Source organism: Eptatretus burgeri, chromosome 7, assembly GCF_056783735.1.
Source record: "Eptatretus burgeri isolate ZD-2024b chromosome 7, Ebu_testis_v1, whole genome shotgun sequence".
In the NCBI taxonomy this organism is placed as follows: domain Eukaryota; kingdom Metazoa; phylum Chordata; class Myxini; order Myxiniformes; family Myxinidae; genus Eptatretus; species Eptatretus burgeri.
In genome coordinates, this window is record NC_140967.1 from 29,605,151 (window position 1) to 29,623,761 (window position 18,611).

General features: G+C 45.9%; 2 protein-coding genes across 7 annotated transcripts in view; one reads left to right on the forward strand and one right to left on the reverse strand.

Moving 5' to 3' along the window:
• LOC147022917 (uncharacterized) overlaps positions 1 to 18,611 on the forward strand; it is a 395,784-nt gene that overhangs the window by 121,089 nt on the left and 256,084 nt on the right. The gene's annotated exons all lie outside the window — the stretch shown is intronic.
• ASTE1 (asteroid structure-specific endonuclease 1) overlaps positions 1 to 18,611 on the reverse strand; it is a 64,936-nt gene that overhangs the window by 45,428 nt on the left and 897 nt on the right. For 3 of the 6 annotated variants that reach the window (XM_085887890.1, XM_085887886.1, XM_085887891.1), the window contains exon 1: positions 2,967 to 3,066. Coding sequence is in view for 2 of the 6 variants with exons in the window: in XM_085887887.1 (XP_085744013.1) it covers positions 2,967 to 3,077; position 3,261 (112 nt within the window). In the remaining 4 variants the exon portion in view is untranslated. Of the gene's footprint in view, positions 1 to 2,966; positions 3,078 to 3,260; positions 3,580 to 18,611 lie in introns of those variants that run through there. The other 3 variants (XM_085887889.1, XM_085887887.1, XM_085887885.1) reach the window with 3 other exon arrangements.

An 18,611-nucleotide genomic window follows, 5' to 3' on the forward strand; every position in this document is an offset into this window, starting at 1 on the left:
TCAACAATCCTCTGGAAGAAGTCTTTTCTTTCAAGCTTCTGGGTCTCACTATCTGCCATGACCTTTCCTGGGAAAGTCACATTTCCAACCTTGCCTCAAAAGCCAGTCGCCGACTGGGAATCCTCCGTCGTGCAAAGTCCTTCCTCGGCCCTCTTGAGCTCCTGACTACTTACAAAGCTTTTGTCCGTAGCCTGATGGAGTACTGCTCTCCCCTCTGGGCTGGTGCTCCTGCCTCCCACCTTTCTCGACTTCACGCTGTCGAAACCAGGGCTTTTAAGATCATTGGCATCTCCCGCAATGAAGCTGAGTCTTTGGGCCTCTCACTCAATCACCGCAGGTTGGTCGGTGGTCTTTCTGTCTTCTACCGACTCCTCTCCAGCCTTGCCCCCCTGCTCTCTCTGCGATTTGTCCCAACCACATTTCCACAGGGCGCTCAAGGTCCGCCAACAACCCCTTCTGGTAAAACTACCAAAATCACGAATCACTGCTCATCTTCACTCTTTCATTCCTCTTTTTTCCCGCCTTTGGAATAAACTTCCTCACTCTATTCTTTCCCATTCTTCCCTCCAGGCTTTCAAAACAGCTGTTCACCACCACCTCTTATCTTCCCCCATCCAAATCCTCGATCTTTTCTACCCCCGATAATCCACCCAAGCCCACTTCCTTCAATTCTCCTGCTTTCCTTCCTGAAAGTCCCTGTAATGTCCATCTTCTCCTCGCCATGTTCCCCGTCCCATCCCCATCCCTCTCCCTTCCACAGTTCACCTGTGTCTGTTCCCCAATGTTTTGTCCCTTCCACTCCCACCCCTCTTGTCTCATGCCTCCTTGCTGTGAGTTGTGTGTTAGCTCTCATACGAGCCTCGACCAAGGTATACAAAAAAAAAAAAAAAAAAAAAAAAAAAAAAAAAAAAACCTACCATACCAGTTTCATGTATATGTGACTCATCGTCTCCGAGATATAACAAACTTCGTTTTTTTATTGTTTTCGACCAGAGTTCATTCAAAGTCTATCTTCTCCGACAGTTTTCATAGGATCCGGCTGGAAATTTTTGACAATGTGGCTGAATGTGCTGCCCACAGTCGCTCGTGGCCCGATTTTTGATTTTGGAAAAAATTAATTTTTTATGATTTTTCAAAAATTTCAAAGTTCCGTTGTTAGGCAACGGTGGTGCCCTTAGCAACGGTTCTCATTTGCACACACCTTGGTCATGGTATGAACCTACCAACCAAGTTTCATCGAAATCGCCATTGTATTAACGGAGCACTGGATCGAACAGAGGGACAGACAAACATATCGATGGAAAAAGTGATAATAAGGGTAGAACAAATTTCAAAAAATATACATATATTTTTTTTTCGACGAGATCGACTACCCAACGGAGAGACAGACAGATGGAGAGACAGAGAGATAGACAGAGAGAGAGAGAGAGAGAGAGAGAGAGAGAGAGAGAGAGAGAGAGAGAGAGAGAGAGAGAGAGAGAGAGAGAGAGAGAGAGAGAGAGAGAGAGAGAGACAGACAAGCCGGTAGGCGGACATGGGTCGTCGACTACCCAACATATCGACGGAAATACTGATAATAAGGGTAGGAAAAAAAATCTCAATTTTTTTTTTCCAACGAGATCGACTACCCAACAGAGAGACAGACAGATAGAGAGACAGAGAGACGGAGAGACAGAGAGATAGAGACAGACAGATAGAGAGACAGACAGACAAGGCGGTAGGCGGACATGGGTAGTCGACTACCCAATAAAACCTGACGCGATGGGCTCGCTCGATGGGGAATGACCTGAGGATTAAGCACAAGAAAATTCATGATTCTAGCTTCAAGGGTTAATGCTGCAGATTGTTTTTTTCGTTAAAATACCCCCACATTTAGAGGTTTTTCGGCCGTTGCTAGGCAACGGAGGGGTCCATAGCAACGGTTCTTTCTCACACATAACTAGGACATACCCTGAACCCACCATACCAGTTTCATGTATATCTGACTCATAGTCTCTGAGATATAACGAACTTCGTTTTTTTTTTATTGTTTTCGACCAGGGTTCATTCAAAGTCTATCTTCTCCGACAGTTTTCATAGGATCCGGCTGGAAATTTTTGACAATATGGCTGAATGTACTGCCCACAGTCGCTCGTGGCCCGATTTTTGATTTTCGAAAAAATTATTTTTTTATGATTTTTCAAAAATTTCAAAGTCCCGTTGCGAGGCAACGGTGGTGTCCATAGCAACGGTTCTCATTTGCACACAACTCGGTCATGGTATGAACCTACCAACCAAGTTTCATCGAAATCGCCATTGTATTAACGGAGCACTGGGCCGAACAGAGGGACAGACAACCATAGATGGAAAAATTGATAAGGGTAGAACAAATTTCAACAAAAAAATTTTCGACATCGACTACCCAACAAACATATCGACGGAAATACTGATAATAAGGGTAGAAAAAAAATTTCAAAAAATTTTTTTTTGAGATTTTTTTTTTTTCGACTACATCGACTACCCAATAGAGACATGCTACCAGGGAGAAATGTGTTCCTGAACAGCAGAGCTTTTATTCGGTACCCATGAACCTTGGCCACCCAGAGTGGTACCGGTGGCTCAATTTTAAGGCCGCACCTGATGGACTCAAGGTTGTCGAATCATTTTGAACCAGACTTTTTTATTTTTAAATCGCTTGCTCCACTTATCGAGCGGCTTGCACAGCGGTCGATACGGAACGACTAGCTTGGAAAGCGATAGCAAACTGCTTGTTCACGGAACACACCCCAGGTATTGAAACCGAATCAGACAGAGTTGTCAGGTGTTGGAATGAAGCTCCTTTTATTGTTTCATGTGCAGTGTAATCGAATAGTCTTGGTACTTTACTGTAATCGTTGCGCCAATTGGATAAATATTACACACGTCACCGATAAGCGGCACAATGATAATAATAATAATCAATAAGTGTGTGTACAGTTTGTCCCTACCTTGCGTTTTATCTCGTACAGTACCTGATTTGTAAGTTCGTCCATAAATGAAGCACAAACTTCGTGAAATGACGTCACTGGTCACGAGACGGAGACACTGAAATGACGTCACTGGTCACGGGACGAAGAGAAAAAAAAAAACAACAATAATCATTAAAAAATATAAACAAACAAACAAAAAAAACACAATCGTGAACCAGAAAAGAAAAGTAAGAGAAAAATAAACCAAAAGTGTGTATAAAATATCTGCTTCACGAGTCTCCAGATTTTATCATTAATCTCTAAAATTGTCACTTGTCGTGGGGTGGGTTCAACTTCCGTGTTGATGAACGATCTTCTTCTTCTTCTTCGTCGGAAATAATCGGTTTTCCGAACCGCGAGGCTCTAGATACGCCACTCGCAAAAAAAAAACATCAACTTGCGAGGAGGCAGGAAGCCGACAGAAAAGCCTTCCTAAACTTTATACATTCCCGAATTTAAACACGACTTTGCGGAGTCGAGGAAGCCTCGACTCCAATCGATATAAAATACACGTCAGATCTTGACATCAAATCCCGGTTCGGCCGATCGAGCTCGAGCCGTGCTTGCGATGCCTCGAACAATGGTCGTTGCACAAGATCTCGAACTCTTCCGGTTTATTACATCGTCGGCATATCCCAGTAGGGTAACATCCTGAGTGTGTCCCATTACCAATTCGCTTGTAGAGCGCTCGCCAAGTTGCTTAAGTGATAGGAAGCTGATTGGGAATTGAACACACCTTCTATAAATGGGAATTTAGAGCACAATGTCTAAGTCTCAACCTTATCTCTGCGAGAAATGGGATCTTGGGAAAGGGTGAATTGAATATTTTAAAAGAATTTGCCATTGGTACAATTGTCCCACTTAGTTTGCCATTTATTATAAATGTGTTCCCGAATTAAGCTAAAAAGCCAACAGGATAATCCCCTTCCAACAGGGTCAACCCCTTCCAACAGGGTCATCCCCTTCCAACAGGATCACCCCCATCCAACAAGATCATCCTCCATCCAACAGGATCACCCACAGCCAATGGGATAATCGCCGTCCAATGGCCCATCCAACAGGATTACCCCTATCCAATAGGATCATCCTCATCCAACAGGATCACCCCCATCCAAAGCTCCCATCTAACAGGATCATCCCCAGCCAACGGGATAATCGCATTCCAATGGCCCATCCAACAGGATGACCCCCATCCAATAGGATCATCCCCGTCCAACGGCCCTTCTAACAGGATCAACCCCATCCAACAGGATCATCCCCAGCCAACAGGATAATCCACGTCCAACGGCCCATCTGACGGGATCACCCCCATCCAACAGGATCATCCCCATCCAACAGAATCATCCCCATCCAACAGAATCATCCCCATCCAACGGGATCATCCACATCCAACGGCCCATCCAACGGGATCACCCCCATCCAACAGGATCACCCCCATCCAACAGGATCATCCCTTGCATCCAACGCTGCCATCCAACCATGATGTTTCCTAACCCAGTTAAACCACCCTCTCACCCAAACTTTCCAGTTTTTAGCTCACCTGGACTTTAGTCAGGTGAGCGTATGCGATCGAGCAGGAGTGAGTCAGTGAGCGAATCATTAACTCTTCAAAAAATCAACACGGTTTTGATGAAACTTGGCCACAGGCTTCATATCTGATGCCTAATGAAGGTGTATTGACTGCATCAAAATCTGTGCCCATTGAGAGGGTCTACGGGGTTGTTTTTTGACCCCCCCCACCCCTCCAAAAATAGGTATTTGCTATCTTCTCCAAAACTACACATACAATTTTGATGAAACTTGACCAAAACCTTCTTCCGTGATGTACCAAAGTGTATCAACCGCATCAAAATCTGCACTCATTAAAGGGGTCTACGGGAGGGTTTTGACCCTGCCCCCCAAATAGGTATTTGCTCTTATCCGAAACTACACACACAACTTCGATAAAAGTTGACCACAACCTTCATCACCCGTGATGTACCAAAGCTTATCGTCTGCACAAAAATCTGCACTCATCAAGGGGGTCTAATGTGGGCAAGAGGAATTTGACCCCTCAAAATAGGTATTTGCTCTCTTCTCGAAACTACACACACAACTTCGATGAAACTTGACCAAAACCTTCATCACCCGTGATGTACCAAAGTTTGTTCACGGCATTAAAAAATTCAGGGTCGATCGACGAGCGCACCCCCAAAATTAAAAAAGAGCAGGTTAGGGTGAAAATTTTATTCAAGTATTTCCTCGGACGATAGCGGACCAGGATGGGCTGGTCCAGGTGGACTTTAATGGAAATGGATGAGGAACCCGTGGTCCACGAGGTTCCCTTCGTGTGTATGGAGGAAGGTAATTCCTTGGGGGGAATATTCCGTGGGGACCGCAACCACAGCAGAGACATTGGTAATGCTCGGGGGCCCCGACCACTTAATTAGTCTCCCAGAGAATGTGACGCTCCCTCTGGAGTCCAAACCCCAGAGTAGCAGATCGGCCTCATCAGCACCATCAGAAATGGACCGATTAGCATCGATGATGAGCCAGATGATGGCTGAAATAAAGGCGGGGCAAAAAAAACGATGAACATGGATATGGAGGCGCGGCAAAAAGTGATGGACGATAAGTTGAGCATCGACATAAGGATGGGGCTGTCAGAGGTGAGGGATGAGGCCAAGGCAGACGTAAAGGCATTGAGCAAAGGAATATGGAGGATGGGCATTGAGTTGAAGGCTGACATGGAGTTGATGGGCCAGGAGATGACCACGAGGAGAATTAATCGCAGTAAAAAACAGGATGCAAGACGAAACATGACGACATAACACAGAAGGTAAAGGAAATGGGACAGAAAATAGAACCTCCAAAATCGAGAAATAAACGAACCACGAACAGAACACGAGGAAGATACCAAAAAGGGTCTTAAGGAAGCAAAGGAGGAATTAACAGGAGCACAAAGGCAGATAAAAACAGATAAAGGATGGAATCAATTCGGTAAAAGTGGCACAAACTCAAATAGAAGGGAGGTAGAAGAAATTTAAATGGAGCTAGTTAGGCCTTAGTTGGGTCTTCTGGAGAACTTCCGTGACCGTGGAGAGCGGAGGTTGGTTTCTCAATGGATTTGTCTTCTATGAGGGTTAATTTGAAAAAATAGCAGGGGTGACACTCGCGAAAGTGTGGGCTAACTCCGCAGCGGGACACAAACCAAAATGGCCGCCACCCACCATCTTGATAATTGGTTTGTCAATGGTTTGGCCTAAAGTGCTGATCAGCATATGCTTTCTGGGTTTTTTTGGGTCGCGGAATTCATATTTAATATCAGTTTTATGATCCGACCTCATTGTGGCCTCCAAATCAAAGATGGCCACCGCCCGCCATATTGTAAATTGGTTTTTCAATGGTTTGGCCTACAGTGCTGATCAGCATATGCTTTCTGGGGTTTTTGGGGTCGAGGAATTCATATTTAATATCAGTTTTATGATCCGGCCTCATTATGGCCTCCAAATCAAAGATGGCCGCCGTCTGCCATATTGTAAATTGGTGTTTCAATGGTCAGGCCGACAGTGCTGATCAGCATATATGCTTTCTGGGGTGGTTTGGATCAAAGATTTCATATTTAATATCAGTTATGTGTCTGATCTCGTTATGAGCAGCAATACCAAGATGGCCACCGTCGGCCATCTTGAAAAAATAGTTTGTAAATGTCATTGCCAACAGCGCTAAGCTGCATATGCCTCATACTTTTATTAAATAACGTGCATGTACTTTTGTATATTTCAGGTCTACCTGCATGTGTGCTGTTGGATACCACTGCATCTGAGGATAAAAACATAAAAGCATCTGCGGATAAAAAACATAAAAGCATCTGAGGATACCACTGCATCTGAGGATAAAAGCCTGGCATGTCGTTTCAAATAAGACGTTGGTTTTATACTTTCAGGTCTGCATGCATCTTGCTCTGCATTTCTGAGGCATCAGTATAAAGGATAAACGCTACTTCAAAGCCGTTTCCTGTTACCAGTCATGTCTTATGAATGCACGCTAAAATGTGGAAAGCCTTGCAATGCTGCTGATACTATTACGCAAGCTAAATTGGAACGTTTACAAGCGAAATCAAAAAACTGGATAGGACTGGACAAATTTGGTGATGTTCATAACAACACTGCATGGGATAAAGGGCCAACTGGTTACTATGTGCACGATTCATGTTATGTCACACTATCATCATCGTCCAACCTCGGGAAAGCCATAAAACGCAAAGAGAAAGAAAGTGACATTGCCCAGAGTTTCAGTCAAACTCTTGGTTCAGAACGGTGTGATGATGATCCAGAGACCCTTTTATCACCCAAGCGTCTGCGTTCCTCAATGGGTGGACCTCTCCATGATAAAACGAAGTGTGTTGGTGTATGAAAGGTGAGGACACCAAGCACCCAAACAGATCACGCAGCAAGCTCTTTAGAATCAATACTAAATCAGCATGGCGAGCCTTCAGACGCCATCCTATCCTGATCGAAGAAGATAGGCAGCTGAGAGATCGTTTGACTCGGCTTATTGAATCAACATCAGCACCGGCAGATCCTTTTGCAAATGATATCATGTACCACCAGAAGTACATCAGTCACAGAAAGTTGAAGCCTGAAGATGCGATGCACCTACAGAGTGTGTCTCTTCCAGAGGCCAGGAGTGTGTTTTTCAGACATGTGGACTTGGTCATCTTTTATGAGCATGAAATCCGTTCTTAGCAGTCTCTTCTAGAAGATTACAAACGTATTGTAAGTGACTACGGATATCCAGTAGGTGATGTCAAATCTTCCTATATCAAGGAATTGCTAATTAAGGAGTATCAACACAGTATTGGTTTCAAACAGAAGTGAAAGGAACAAGAGTGAGTTGGTCTATGATGTTTGTGGTGGAGGTGACTACATTGAGGCAGTAATGTCATCCCTTGGCATCAGTGATGAGCAGCACCTGCAGAACATGGCCCGAAGAATTTCCAAGAAGGTAAAGAATACATCTTCTGTCCGCTGGCCACCCCGAGTAGATAATCTAGAAGAAGCTGAAGAGGTATGTGAGTTGCTGGTGAAGCTGTTGACCTGGCTGAAGCAACCTGACAGAAAAACTCCCAACATCAGCCCCAGTACTCTCAGTCTCGCCTCTATGATCTCCTACTACATCACAGGACAGCTCACCACAGCAGTTATAAACATGGGGGTAACTGTACATGGTATGACCAGAAGTAAAGAGCTGGTAGATACTTTACACAAGAGTGGTGTTTGCATCAGCTATGCAGACACTCTTCTCCTCTATGATCACTGGGCTTTAATGGATGTTAACGCATCGGGAATCTGCCCACAGGAGATCGCAGATGGCAAACCAGCCATCGTGGTTGTTGACAATGATGACTTCAACATTGATACCATGAGAGGCAATGTATCAGGGGCTCATCAAACAAACGTCATGTTTGTACAGCCACAGGACTATGAGAAGAAACCTAACAAGGATCCTCCTTCAAAGCTTGTGAAGAAAGAAATTACTGCACAGCTGATGCAAAAGTGCGCCAATCTAACACAGGTCCAGCAATACAGGTGTCCTCCTGGTAGTACGAGTAAACCACCTGCTCGGGAGAAGGTAGATCCACCTGTGGATGGCTTGAACCCGCAACGTGCTCATTCTGTGATACATGCACTATCTCAAGCAGTTAACCATGGAACAAGACCACCTCCTGAGAAGCAATGTGTTCCAGCATACAGCGATGCCCAGTCCTGCCATCATCCACCACTCAAAAGGAGCAAGCCATACTATCACACTACCTACAATGAACCTCCAAGCAAATCAGTCGTGCATGATATTATGGTGAAACTACTTGCAGCTATGCGGGAGAAGAGTATTCCATTCTCCTTTCTCGTAGGTGACATGCCAACCTATAAGACAATTGTGCAGCTGAAAGCAGAGAATCCAGAATTGTTTAAGAACATCATCCCAATTCTTGGTGCATTTCACCAGCAGATGTCCTACATCTATGCTGTCTATAAGAGATTTCAGGGATCTGGTATGGCAGATACTCTGGTTGCAGCTGGGGTAGTAGTGGAGGGATCTGTTGACCAGGCACTACGAGGAAAGCACTACAGGTGGGAAATGCGCTGCATTATGCTCTTAAGAGAGGTCCTTATCCATAAACGTCTGTGTAAACTCTTGGAGCAAGGAGAACTCTCTGAAGACATCAAATCCAATGTGGACATTCTTCACAATGCACTTACTGAGACACAAGAGGCCCTTCAAAAGGCACACAGTGATCTCTAGGAGGAGGATGAGATAAAGGAGCTGATTTAAAAAGTTTATGAGAAGACTGGTACCGACATGGGTGACTTCTGGCTCTCATTCATAGAAATGACTGATCCTCGAGTTCAAAGTATTGATGCATGTCATGCACGAAATGGCCCGCAATACTTATCATCAACATACCACATGTTGCCTGGACTGATGGCGTACGATAACCATGATTATGGGCGGTGGTTTCCCGATTATTGGGCAATGCTGTCTTCACTGTCAAATGATTCAATGGCCTTCTTCAATGAGCTGTGCAAATTGCACAGTCAATGACAGGGCTACCCTATTCTTGCCAGCCAATGGACCTTTGGATAGAAACGACTATGAATCTCAACTCGAAGTTGAAATCAGGGTGGCTTCAACTCATGCAGAATGAGAAGCAACTCTTTTCAACAACAAGGAATGCAAAAATGTTGCAAGGGTAAAAGCTGCTGTTAATCAGAATCTCAAGTGCAAGCGTCGAAATAGGAAACAGGCTGAGTGTCAACCAGCTAGAATGAAAAAAGATGAGCAGGCAGTTCAGGATCTACAAGCGTGCTTGACTGAGTTTGAAGCCGATCCATTTGATGAATCAAAACCAACACTAAAATCGCGACAGTCCGGTCTGGTTGCCTCACCACAGCTAGTCAATGACCTCAAGACAGCACTACAAGATGGTCAGACGCAGGTTGAACATTTCCTACAGGAGCGTGTTTTGACGAAGATCCAGCCTCTCACTGCAACAATTCACAGGAATAAAAGACTGAATTTTGCAAGGGACCAGGTCTGAATCTCATCTGGTACAGCCATGAAAGTGGCCCAAATGGAGAAGTCTGGGTTGGCTACCTTGATAGACCTTACAGTGGGATCTGGTATGGTCAAACTTGAGTCGGTTCTAGAATGGCGAGTTACTGATGAGTGCTTGTCAGTCTTCAATGTAGATGGCTCAATGCGAAAAACCTGTAAGAGCAAACTGTTGTACAAATTCAAGCTACACCCAATTCCTGAGAAACCACAGGACCACATCAGCCTTGTGGACATGGCACTGATCTGGCGGTTAGCCACCCCCACATCGGACGATCGTGAGGCCGTAAAAAGGGATGGTTTGCAATATCGCTAGATTGACTATTTAGATAAGATCTGCAATATTGTCATCTCACGCCACGCTGATGCACGTCTGATCATTCTAGTCAATGACAGGTATGACCTTCAGTTCAGCATCAAGGATGATGAGCACGAACGACGGGCAGCCAAACATCAACACATCCCAAATGTTTTCCCCAAGCCTGAAGACATATTTCCAGGATCTGTTGAGTTCAACAAACTAATGGTCAATTCGGATAACAAGGTCAGATTGCAAAAACTTGTGATGGAACAGAGGAAAACACATGTTGGTCTAGTGAAAGGAAGCATCATATACTGCAAGGGTGAGAAGTCAATCGACTTGAGCACATACGTGCCGACCACAGACTTTGGATTCAAGCATCGTGAGGCAGATACAATGCTACTATCTGTCTATGCCAGACTACGGACCAACAATGTCACTGGGGCAGTTGTTATAGACAGTGAGGACACAGATGTGTATGTCCAAGCAGCATATGTCTCACATCAACTTCATGGTGATCTGCTGATTAAACGCAAGGATGGTTTAGTCAATTGTCATGCCATGCTCTCAGAGGATGCCGCAAATATTATAATACCTCTCCATGTGATAACCGGTAGTGATCACACATCAGGTTTCTATGGTCATGGGAAAAAGAAACTGCTGGAGAAGTGTGTGAATGATCCTGAAGCTAGAGAGCTTCTTGCGCGAGTTGGGAAGAGTCTTGAATTACAGGACGATATTATAGCTGATATGAAAGCATTTGTCCTTTCAAAGGTCTACGATGAGAATGCAGATGGTACTTGTGGACAGGCCAGAGCTTCCAAGTGGCATAAAATGAAGAAAAAGAGTACAGCCCGACTTCCACCCGATGATGACAGTTGAATGAACATGTGGAATGAACGAACTTCATCACCTACTGCCAACTCCATTACAACTTGGTTGAGCATCCGTCCCCAATCGGCCATGGTTGGGAAATCATAAATGGGAAGTGCAAACCAGTACGCCACACCAGCCCTGCCTTGCCCAAGAAGCTCAAACTTTCTGACTGCCCAGACGATAGCAATGATGAGTGCAGTGATGATGAAAGTGAGATTGGGGGATCGACAGATTCGGATGAGTAACTAAGGTGTACAGGCAGGACACCTGAATATTCAAAGGATCTTGGAGTGCTTCGTTTACCCTAAACATGCCCCAGGTTTTGTGATCAAATGGATTTCATGAAAGAAATGAAGCCTAAGGACCTGAGTTAACATGTAATCCACCACAACTGTTGCTGACATGATGAATAAACATGTCGGAGTATATGCACATTTCATTAGATGGGTCATTTTGGGATCAGGACTTTCGTGACTTTGGGGAGGGTGGGCAATTGTTTGTACCAACCATTGAAACACCAATTTACAATATGGCGGACGGCGGCCATCTTTGATTTGGAGGCCATAACGAGGCTGGATCATAAAAGTGATATTAAATATGAATTCCTCGACCCCAAAAAACCCCAGAAAGCATATATTCTGATCAGCACTGAAGGCCAAACCATTGAAACACCAATTTACAATATGGCGGACGGCGGCCATCTTTGATTTGGAGACCATAATGAGGTCGGATCATAAAACTGATATTAAAAATGAATTCATCGACCCCAAAAAACCCCAGAAAGCAAATATGCTGATTAGCACTGCAGGCCAAACCATTGAAACACCAATTTACAATATGGCGAACGGCAGCCATCTTTGATTTTGAGGCCATAATGAGGTCGGATCATAAAAGTGATATTAAAAATGAATTCCTCGACCCCAAAAAACCCCAGAAAGCATATATGCTGATCAGCACTGTAGGCCAAACCATTGAAAAACCAATTTACAATATGGCGGACGGCGGCCATCTTTGATTTGGAGGCCATAATGAGGTCGGATCATAAAACTGATATTAAAAATGAATTTCTCGACCCAAAAAACCCCAGAAAGCATATGCTGGTCAGCACTTTAGGCCTGTGATGAATTGAAGGACGTGACACGTGATCACATGTCGCGCGGCTCACGCACGGGATAGATAAAGCCGAGATTCCGCGCGGTCGGGGGGGGGGGGATTGTCCCTGGGGCATTGTCATTTAAGGCGGCGGTCCACTTGGTGCTCGTTGAATGGTAAGAATTGAGAGTATACCGGACTCCGTGCTAATTGCTGATTTATTTTGCGGTGATCTACTGCACATGTATACATTGCTACATTTGTACTCCTTGCTGCACCTGTATCCCCTGATGTGCCCGTAGAAGCGGCTTCAATCAAGTGAAATAAAGCCTACACTCTGAAGGTTCTTCCCTCGCTTTCATTTCAATTGATTTCACTTGATCCCTTCGGCTCCCTCAACCGACGATGGACAAGATCTACAAACCGGAGAGGTTCGACGCAGACCCAAACGCGACTGACTCGGAAATGAAATGGTCGCATTGGTTCCGTTCCTTCTCACACTATCTGACCATTATTGAAGAGGGAGCCGACAAATTGGCCGCCCTTGTGAATCATGTGTCGCCCAGTGTATTCAGGCTCTTCTCGGAGTGCGACACCTACGATGCAGCGATCGACATGCTGCAGGCGCTCTACGTGAAGCACAAGAACGAGGTGTACATACGACATCTTCTCAACACACGCAGGCAAGCAGCCGGGGAGACAATCGATCAGTTCCTGCAAGCTCTGAGGCAGTTGGGAAAAGACTGCAGTTTCCGGGCCGTAACCGCCGAGGAACACCGAGATGAAGCGACCAGAGAGGCGTTCATCCAAGGGCTCAGGTCAGCCCCCATATGGCAACGCTTACTGGAGAAAGCGCAACCCACTCTTGAAATGGTAGCTGACCAGGCTCGAGCAATGGATACGGCTCAGCAGCAATCTGAGTCATATGGGACACCTATGCTGCTAATGAAGGCTGCTACGGCGGAAACTCAAGGAACCCCCCAGGGCACCTCCGACACTGAGGATGGAGATAAACCCGAGGAATCGGATACCCAGACCTCGTCAAAATCCTCAGCCACTACTTCGGTTGGTAAATGCTTCTTTTGTGGGTACAAAAGACACCTCCGCAACAAATGCCCCGCCAGGGATGCCACATGCATGAATTGTGACAATAAAGGGCATTATGCCAGGGTATGCAAATCTACTCTTAGAAGAAATAAACCCACTTCTGCGGCTCTCTACTCACAAAAGAAACTAACAGCAGCTTCACCGGGGAATCTATCCAAGGTTATCATCAACGTACGAATTAACGGGCATATGGCTGAGGCTCTGATTGATACCGGTAGCTCTGAAAGTTTCGTCAACAGCTCGCTAGTGAAGGGCAGGAAATGGAAGATCCACCCGAGAGACAATACGGTATGCATGGCCTCCACATCACTACAGTCCCACGTACGAGGGTACTGCAATGTTGAATTGGACGTAAAAGGGTACACGCATCGGGATGTAAGGGTACTGGTGCTTCGTGATTTATGCGCAGATGTAATTCTGGGTCATAATGTCCTCAAGCAGCACGCGAGTGTCGAAATACCATTTGGAGGAAGCAAACCTCGTCTAATTCTAAATGCTCTGACCACCGCAGAGGTATCGTCCCCCCAGCTGTTTGCTAACTTGTCGCCGGACTGTAAACCGATAGCGATCAAATCGCGACGATATACCACTGCCGATATGAACTTCATCACTTCTGAAACCAAGCGATTACTGGAAGAAGGTATTATAGAACCGAGCGATTCGCCATGGCGCGCGCAGGTGTTGGTGACCAGCAGCCAGAACCATAAGAAACAAATGGTTGTCGATTACTCTCAAACTGTCAATCCCAACTCACCCAACTCGATGCCTACCCTTTGCCGCGCATAGACGAGATGGTCGAATGCGTGGCCAATTATAAAATATTCAGCACCATCGATTTGCGAAGCGCCTATCATCAAATTCCCATCCGAGTGGAAGACAAACCTTACACCGCGTTCCAGGCAGGTAGACGCCTCTATCAATTCAGGAGGATTCCGTTCGGTGTCACCAATGGAGTAGCTTGCTTCCAACGAGTTATGGACGACATCATCTCGGATGAAAACCTCAAAGACACTTTTGTTTACGTGGACAATGTCACGGTGTGCGGTAAAGATCGGGGGGAACATGATATGAATCTGGACAGATTCTTGAGCATTGCTAGAAAATATAATCTGACCCTCAACTACGAGAAATGCATATTCTCGGCAAGGTCAATTAATCTTCTCGGCTACACAATAGCCGACGGCACGATTAAGCCCGATCCTGAACGATTGCGCCCACTCTGTGAGCTACCCCCACCTCAGGACCTGCAGACAATGCGGCGGGTGATCGGAATGTTCGCATACTACGCGAGATGGATCCCCCAATACTCTGAAAAATACATCCCCTAGTGCATTGCAAAAACTTCCCACCAGATGCCGCTGTTGTAAAAGCTTTCCACAGCCTCAAAGATGATATCGGTAATTCCGTGGTATTACACTGAACAACAAATTTCAATTTTTTTTTTTTACTGGAGATGTGTAAAGTGATTAAGACTAATTTGGGTACGCTGATTTCAAAAATCATAACCGTTTTGCTGTATCACGTCAGGATTTTCAGGAACAGAAATATTCCCATTGCCTAGAAGTCAGGATTTCAATGAAATTTACATATGTCTTTAACATGTCTATTTCGTACAATTGTTGTTAACTTGTGTTATATTTCTTTCTTTCAGATAAAGATGAGTAGGCGTTCCTGTACCAATCATCCTGACAACTTCTGTTATGTCTGTGGTCGGTATACCAAAAAAGATCAACAGCGAAGTATATCTACAGCAGTGAAAATGAAGGCCGCCTACTTTCACTACTTCGGGTGTAAGGTGGGGGACCAAGAACAGAGCTGGGCACCACACATCTGCTGCACAAGCTGTCACACAACCTTGACTCAGTGGTTGGTGGGCAAGCGCGCGAGCATGCCATTTGCGGTGCCCATGATATGGCGTGAGCCGCAGAATCATCATGATGATTGTTATTTCTGCTGCACAAGCATCGCCGGATTCAACAAGAAGAATAAAGGTCACATCAAGTACGCTGACTGCGTCTCTGCTCGTAAACCTGTGCCTCATGATGACGAGAACCCCGTTCCAACACCTCCAGCTGATCAGAACATAGCTGTAAGCAGTGGTGAAGAGGATGGTGATGATGAACCTTTTGAACCCGACACTCAAGAATCACACCTTCTGAACCAGGGAGACTTAAATGATCTTGTAAGAGATCTCTCGCTGTCAAAGGCGAAGGCAGAGCTGCTTGGATCAAGGCTGCAGCAGTGGAATCTACTTGAACCTAACACCAAGATATCCTTGTTCAGAGCACGTCACAGAGACATGGCTGAGTTCTTTGAGATGGAAGACACGATGACATTCTGCAGTGACATTAACGGTCTGTTGAAAGAACTTGGGTGTGATCACGATCCTGCAGACTGGCGCCTCTTCATCGACTCGGGGAAGAACAGCTTGAAGGCTGTTTTGCTCCACATTGGCAACGAGAAACCATCAGTCCCACTGGCTCACGCGTTCGGCATGACAGAGACCTATGAGACTATGCGGCAGCTGCTTGATTCCATCAAGTACAATGACTTCAACTGGCACATCTGCGGAGACTTGAAAGTGGTGGCGCTGTTGTTAGGGCTGCAGTCAGGCTACACGAAATACATGTGCTTCCTTTGTCTCTGGGATAGCAGAGACGACAAGAATCACTGGACGAAGAAAGATTTGGAAGAGCGAAAAAGAGCATGTACCTGGTCGACACAACGTGAAGCATGTCGCCCTTGTCGACCCAGCCAAGGTTTTCCTTCCACCACTCCACATAAAGCTCGGCTTGATGAAAAGTTTTGTACGGGCAATGGATCTGAATGGGCGTGGGTTTTTATACCTCAAGGAAAAGTTTGGCAACACCTTGTCGGAGGCCAAGATCAAGGCTGGTGTCTTTGTTGGACCGCAAATCCGACAGATTATGAAGGACGAAACTTTTCCGACAACTCTCAACCCCAAAGAGCTGGCAGCGTGGAGGAGCTTCAAAGCTGTGACGGACAACTTCTTGGGGAACGAGCGCGCGGACAACTATGAAGAAATAGTGCAGCAGCTGCTGGAGTCCTTCAGGAAACTTGGCTCCAGGATGTCCCTGAAAATCCATTTCCTACACCAGCACCTGAACTTCTTCCCTGACAACTTGGGAGCAGTCTCGGACGAGCACGGCGAGCGATTCCATCAAGAGATTTCACTCATGGAGACGCGTTACCAAGGGCGGCACAACCCGAACATGATGGGCGATTTCTGCTGGTTCCTGCATCGTGAAACTGACACAGAGCAGCACAAACGCAAAGCCAAATGCCTAAAGCATTTTTAATTACATTCTAGTGGAGTTTTTCTGTAATTTCTATAATTTTGAAGCATTCATGATGAAATAAATGAATAAATGAATTTTTGTAAATTTCATTGAAATCCTGACTTCTAGGCAATGGGAATATTTCTGTTCCTGAAAATCCTGACGTGATACAGCAAAACGGTTATGATTTTTGAAATCAGCGTACCCAAATTAGTCTAAATCACTTTACACATCTCCAGTAAAAATTTTTTGTTGTTCAGTGTTATCGATCGACAGCTCGGTGCCCTTCGTGGTGGAAACGGATGCTTCCGATCACGCGATCGCTGCGACGCTCAATCAGTCCGGCCAACCCGTCGCGTTCTTCTTGAGAACTCTCTCTGGAAGCGAGCAGAGACACCCAGCAATAGAGAAGGAAGCGTACGCTATTGTCGAAGCCCTACGTAAATGGAGACATTATTTACTGGGAAACCACTTCACACTCGTCATGGACCAGCGATCCGTTGCATTCATGTTTGATGGGAAAAATAACGGGAAAAATTAAGAATGAGAAAATAATGAGATGGCGGATAGATCTAGCTTGCTATAGTTACGACATTGTTTACCGGCCTGGGAGGGAAAACCCTGCTGCAGACACCTTCTCTCGGGTCTACTGTTCGGCGACAATCAGTCGGGCTTTGCAAGACCTCCATGAGTCTCTGTGCCACCCAGGAGTAACCAGAATGGCACATTTCGTGCGCAGACAAAACCTTCCCTATTCTATGGAAGATATTAAACAAATGAATGCTTCATGCCCTGTTTGTGCTGAACTAAAACCCAGATTCTATGGCGCGGCATCTGGCAGGTTGATCAAGGCCACTTCACCCTTCGAGAGACTAAATATCGACTTCAAAGGGCCCTTGCCGACCGAGACAGACAACAGATACATATTCACTGTTGTTGATGAATACTCAAGGTTCCCTTTCGCATTTCCGTGCTCGGATATGACCTCGGGCACTGTCGTGAAATGTCTGTCTGACCTCTTCGCTATGTTTGGGAAACCTTCGTACATACATTCAGACAGAGGGCTGTGTTTCATGTCGGCCGGGCTAAAACAGTTCCTATTTGAGCACGGCATAGCAACTAGTCGAACGACGGGTTACAACCCACAGGGTAATGGGCAGGTGGAACGATATAATGGAATCATTTGGAAAGCCGTAACTCTGGCGCTGAAATCGAGAGGGCTGGGGCCCGAGCGGTGGGAGGCTACCCTTCCCGACGCTCTGAATTCCATACGCTCTTTGCTCTGTACGTCCACCAATGCTACTCCTCACGAACGAATGTTTACTCACCAACGACGTTATGTTGACGGCCAAACGGTGCCCAACTGACTAATCTATCCCGGAACAGTGTTCATGAAACGCCCCTTACGACAAAGCAAGTATGAACCCATGGTGGAGGAGGTCGAACTCATCGATGCTAATCCAGAGTATGCTCATGTCAGACTTCCTGATGGCAGGGAGACCACTGTGTCGGTTCGCCATTTGGCTCCCTCAGGTACTCCTCCTGCAGGTACACCACCATCTGGCACTCCTCCCTCTGACATTCCCTCCCCAGGTCTTTCCCCCCCAGAAACTCCACCCGGGAATGGAGGCGACGGAGCTGCCGCGTTCCACCCGAGAGCGATCGAGGAGTCATCCCCGGCACGAGTCGAGGCTCCCCAAGAGGATCGGAACCCTCCCTCAAGTGAAACCGCCATTTACTCCCGGAGAGGTCGACGGATAAAAACCCCTCGCCGACTCGATCTGTAAAGGGGATTATCGGCATCCTCGATGCTCATGCTCCTACATGCTCATTATATCATATATCGATGCTCAT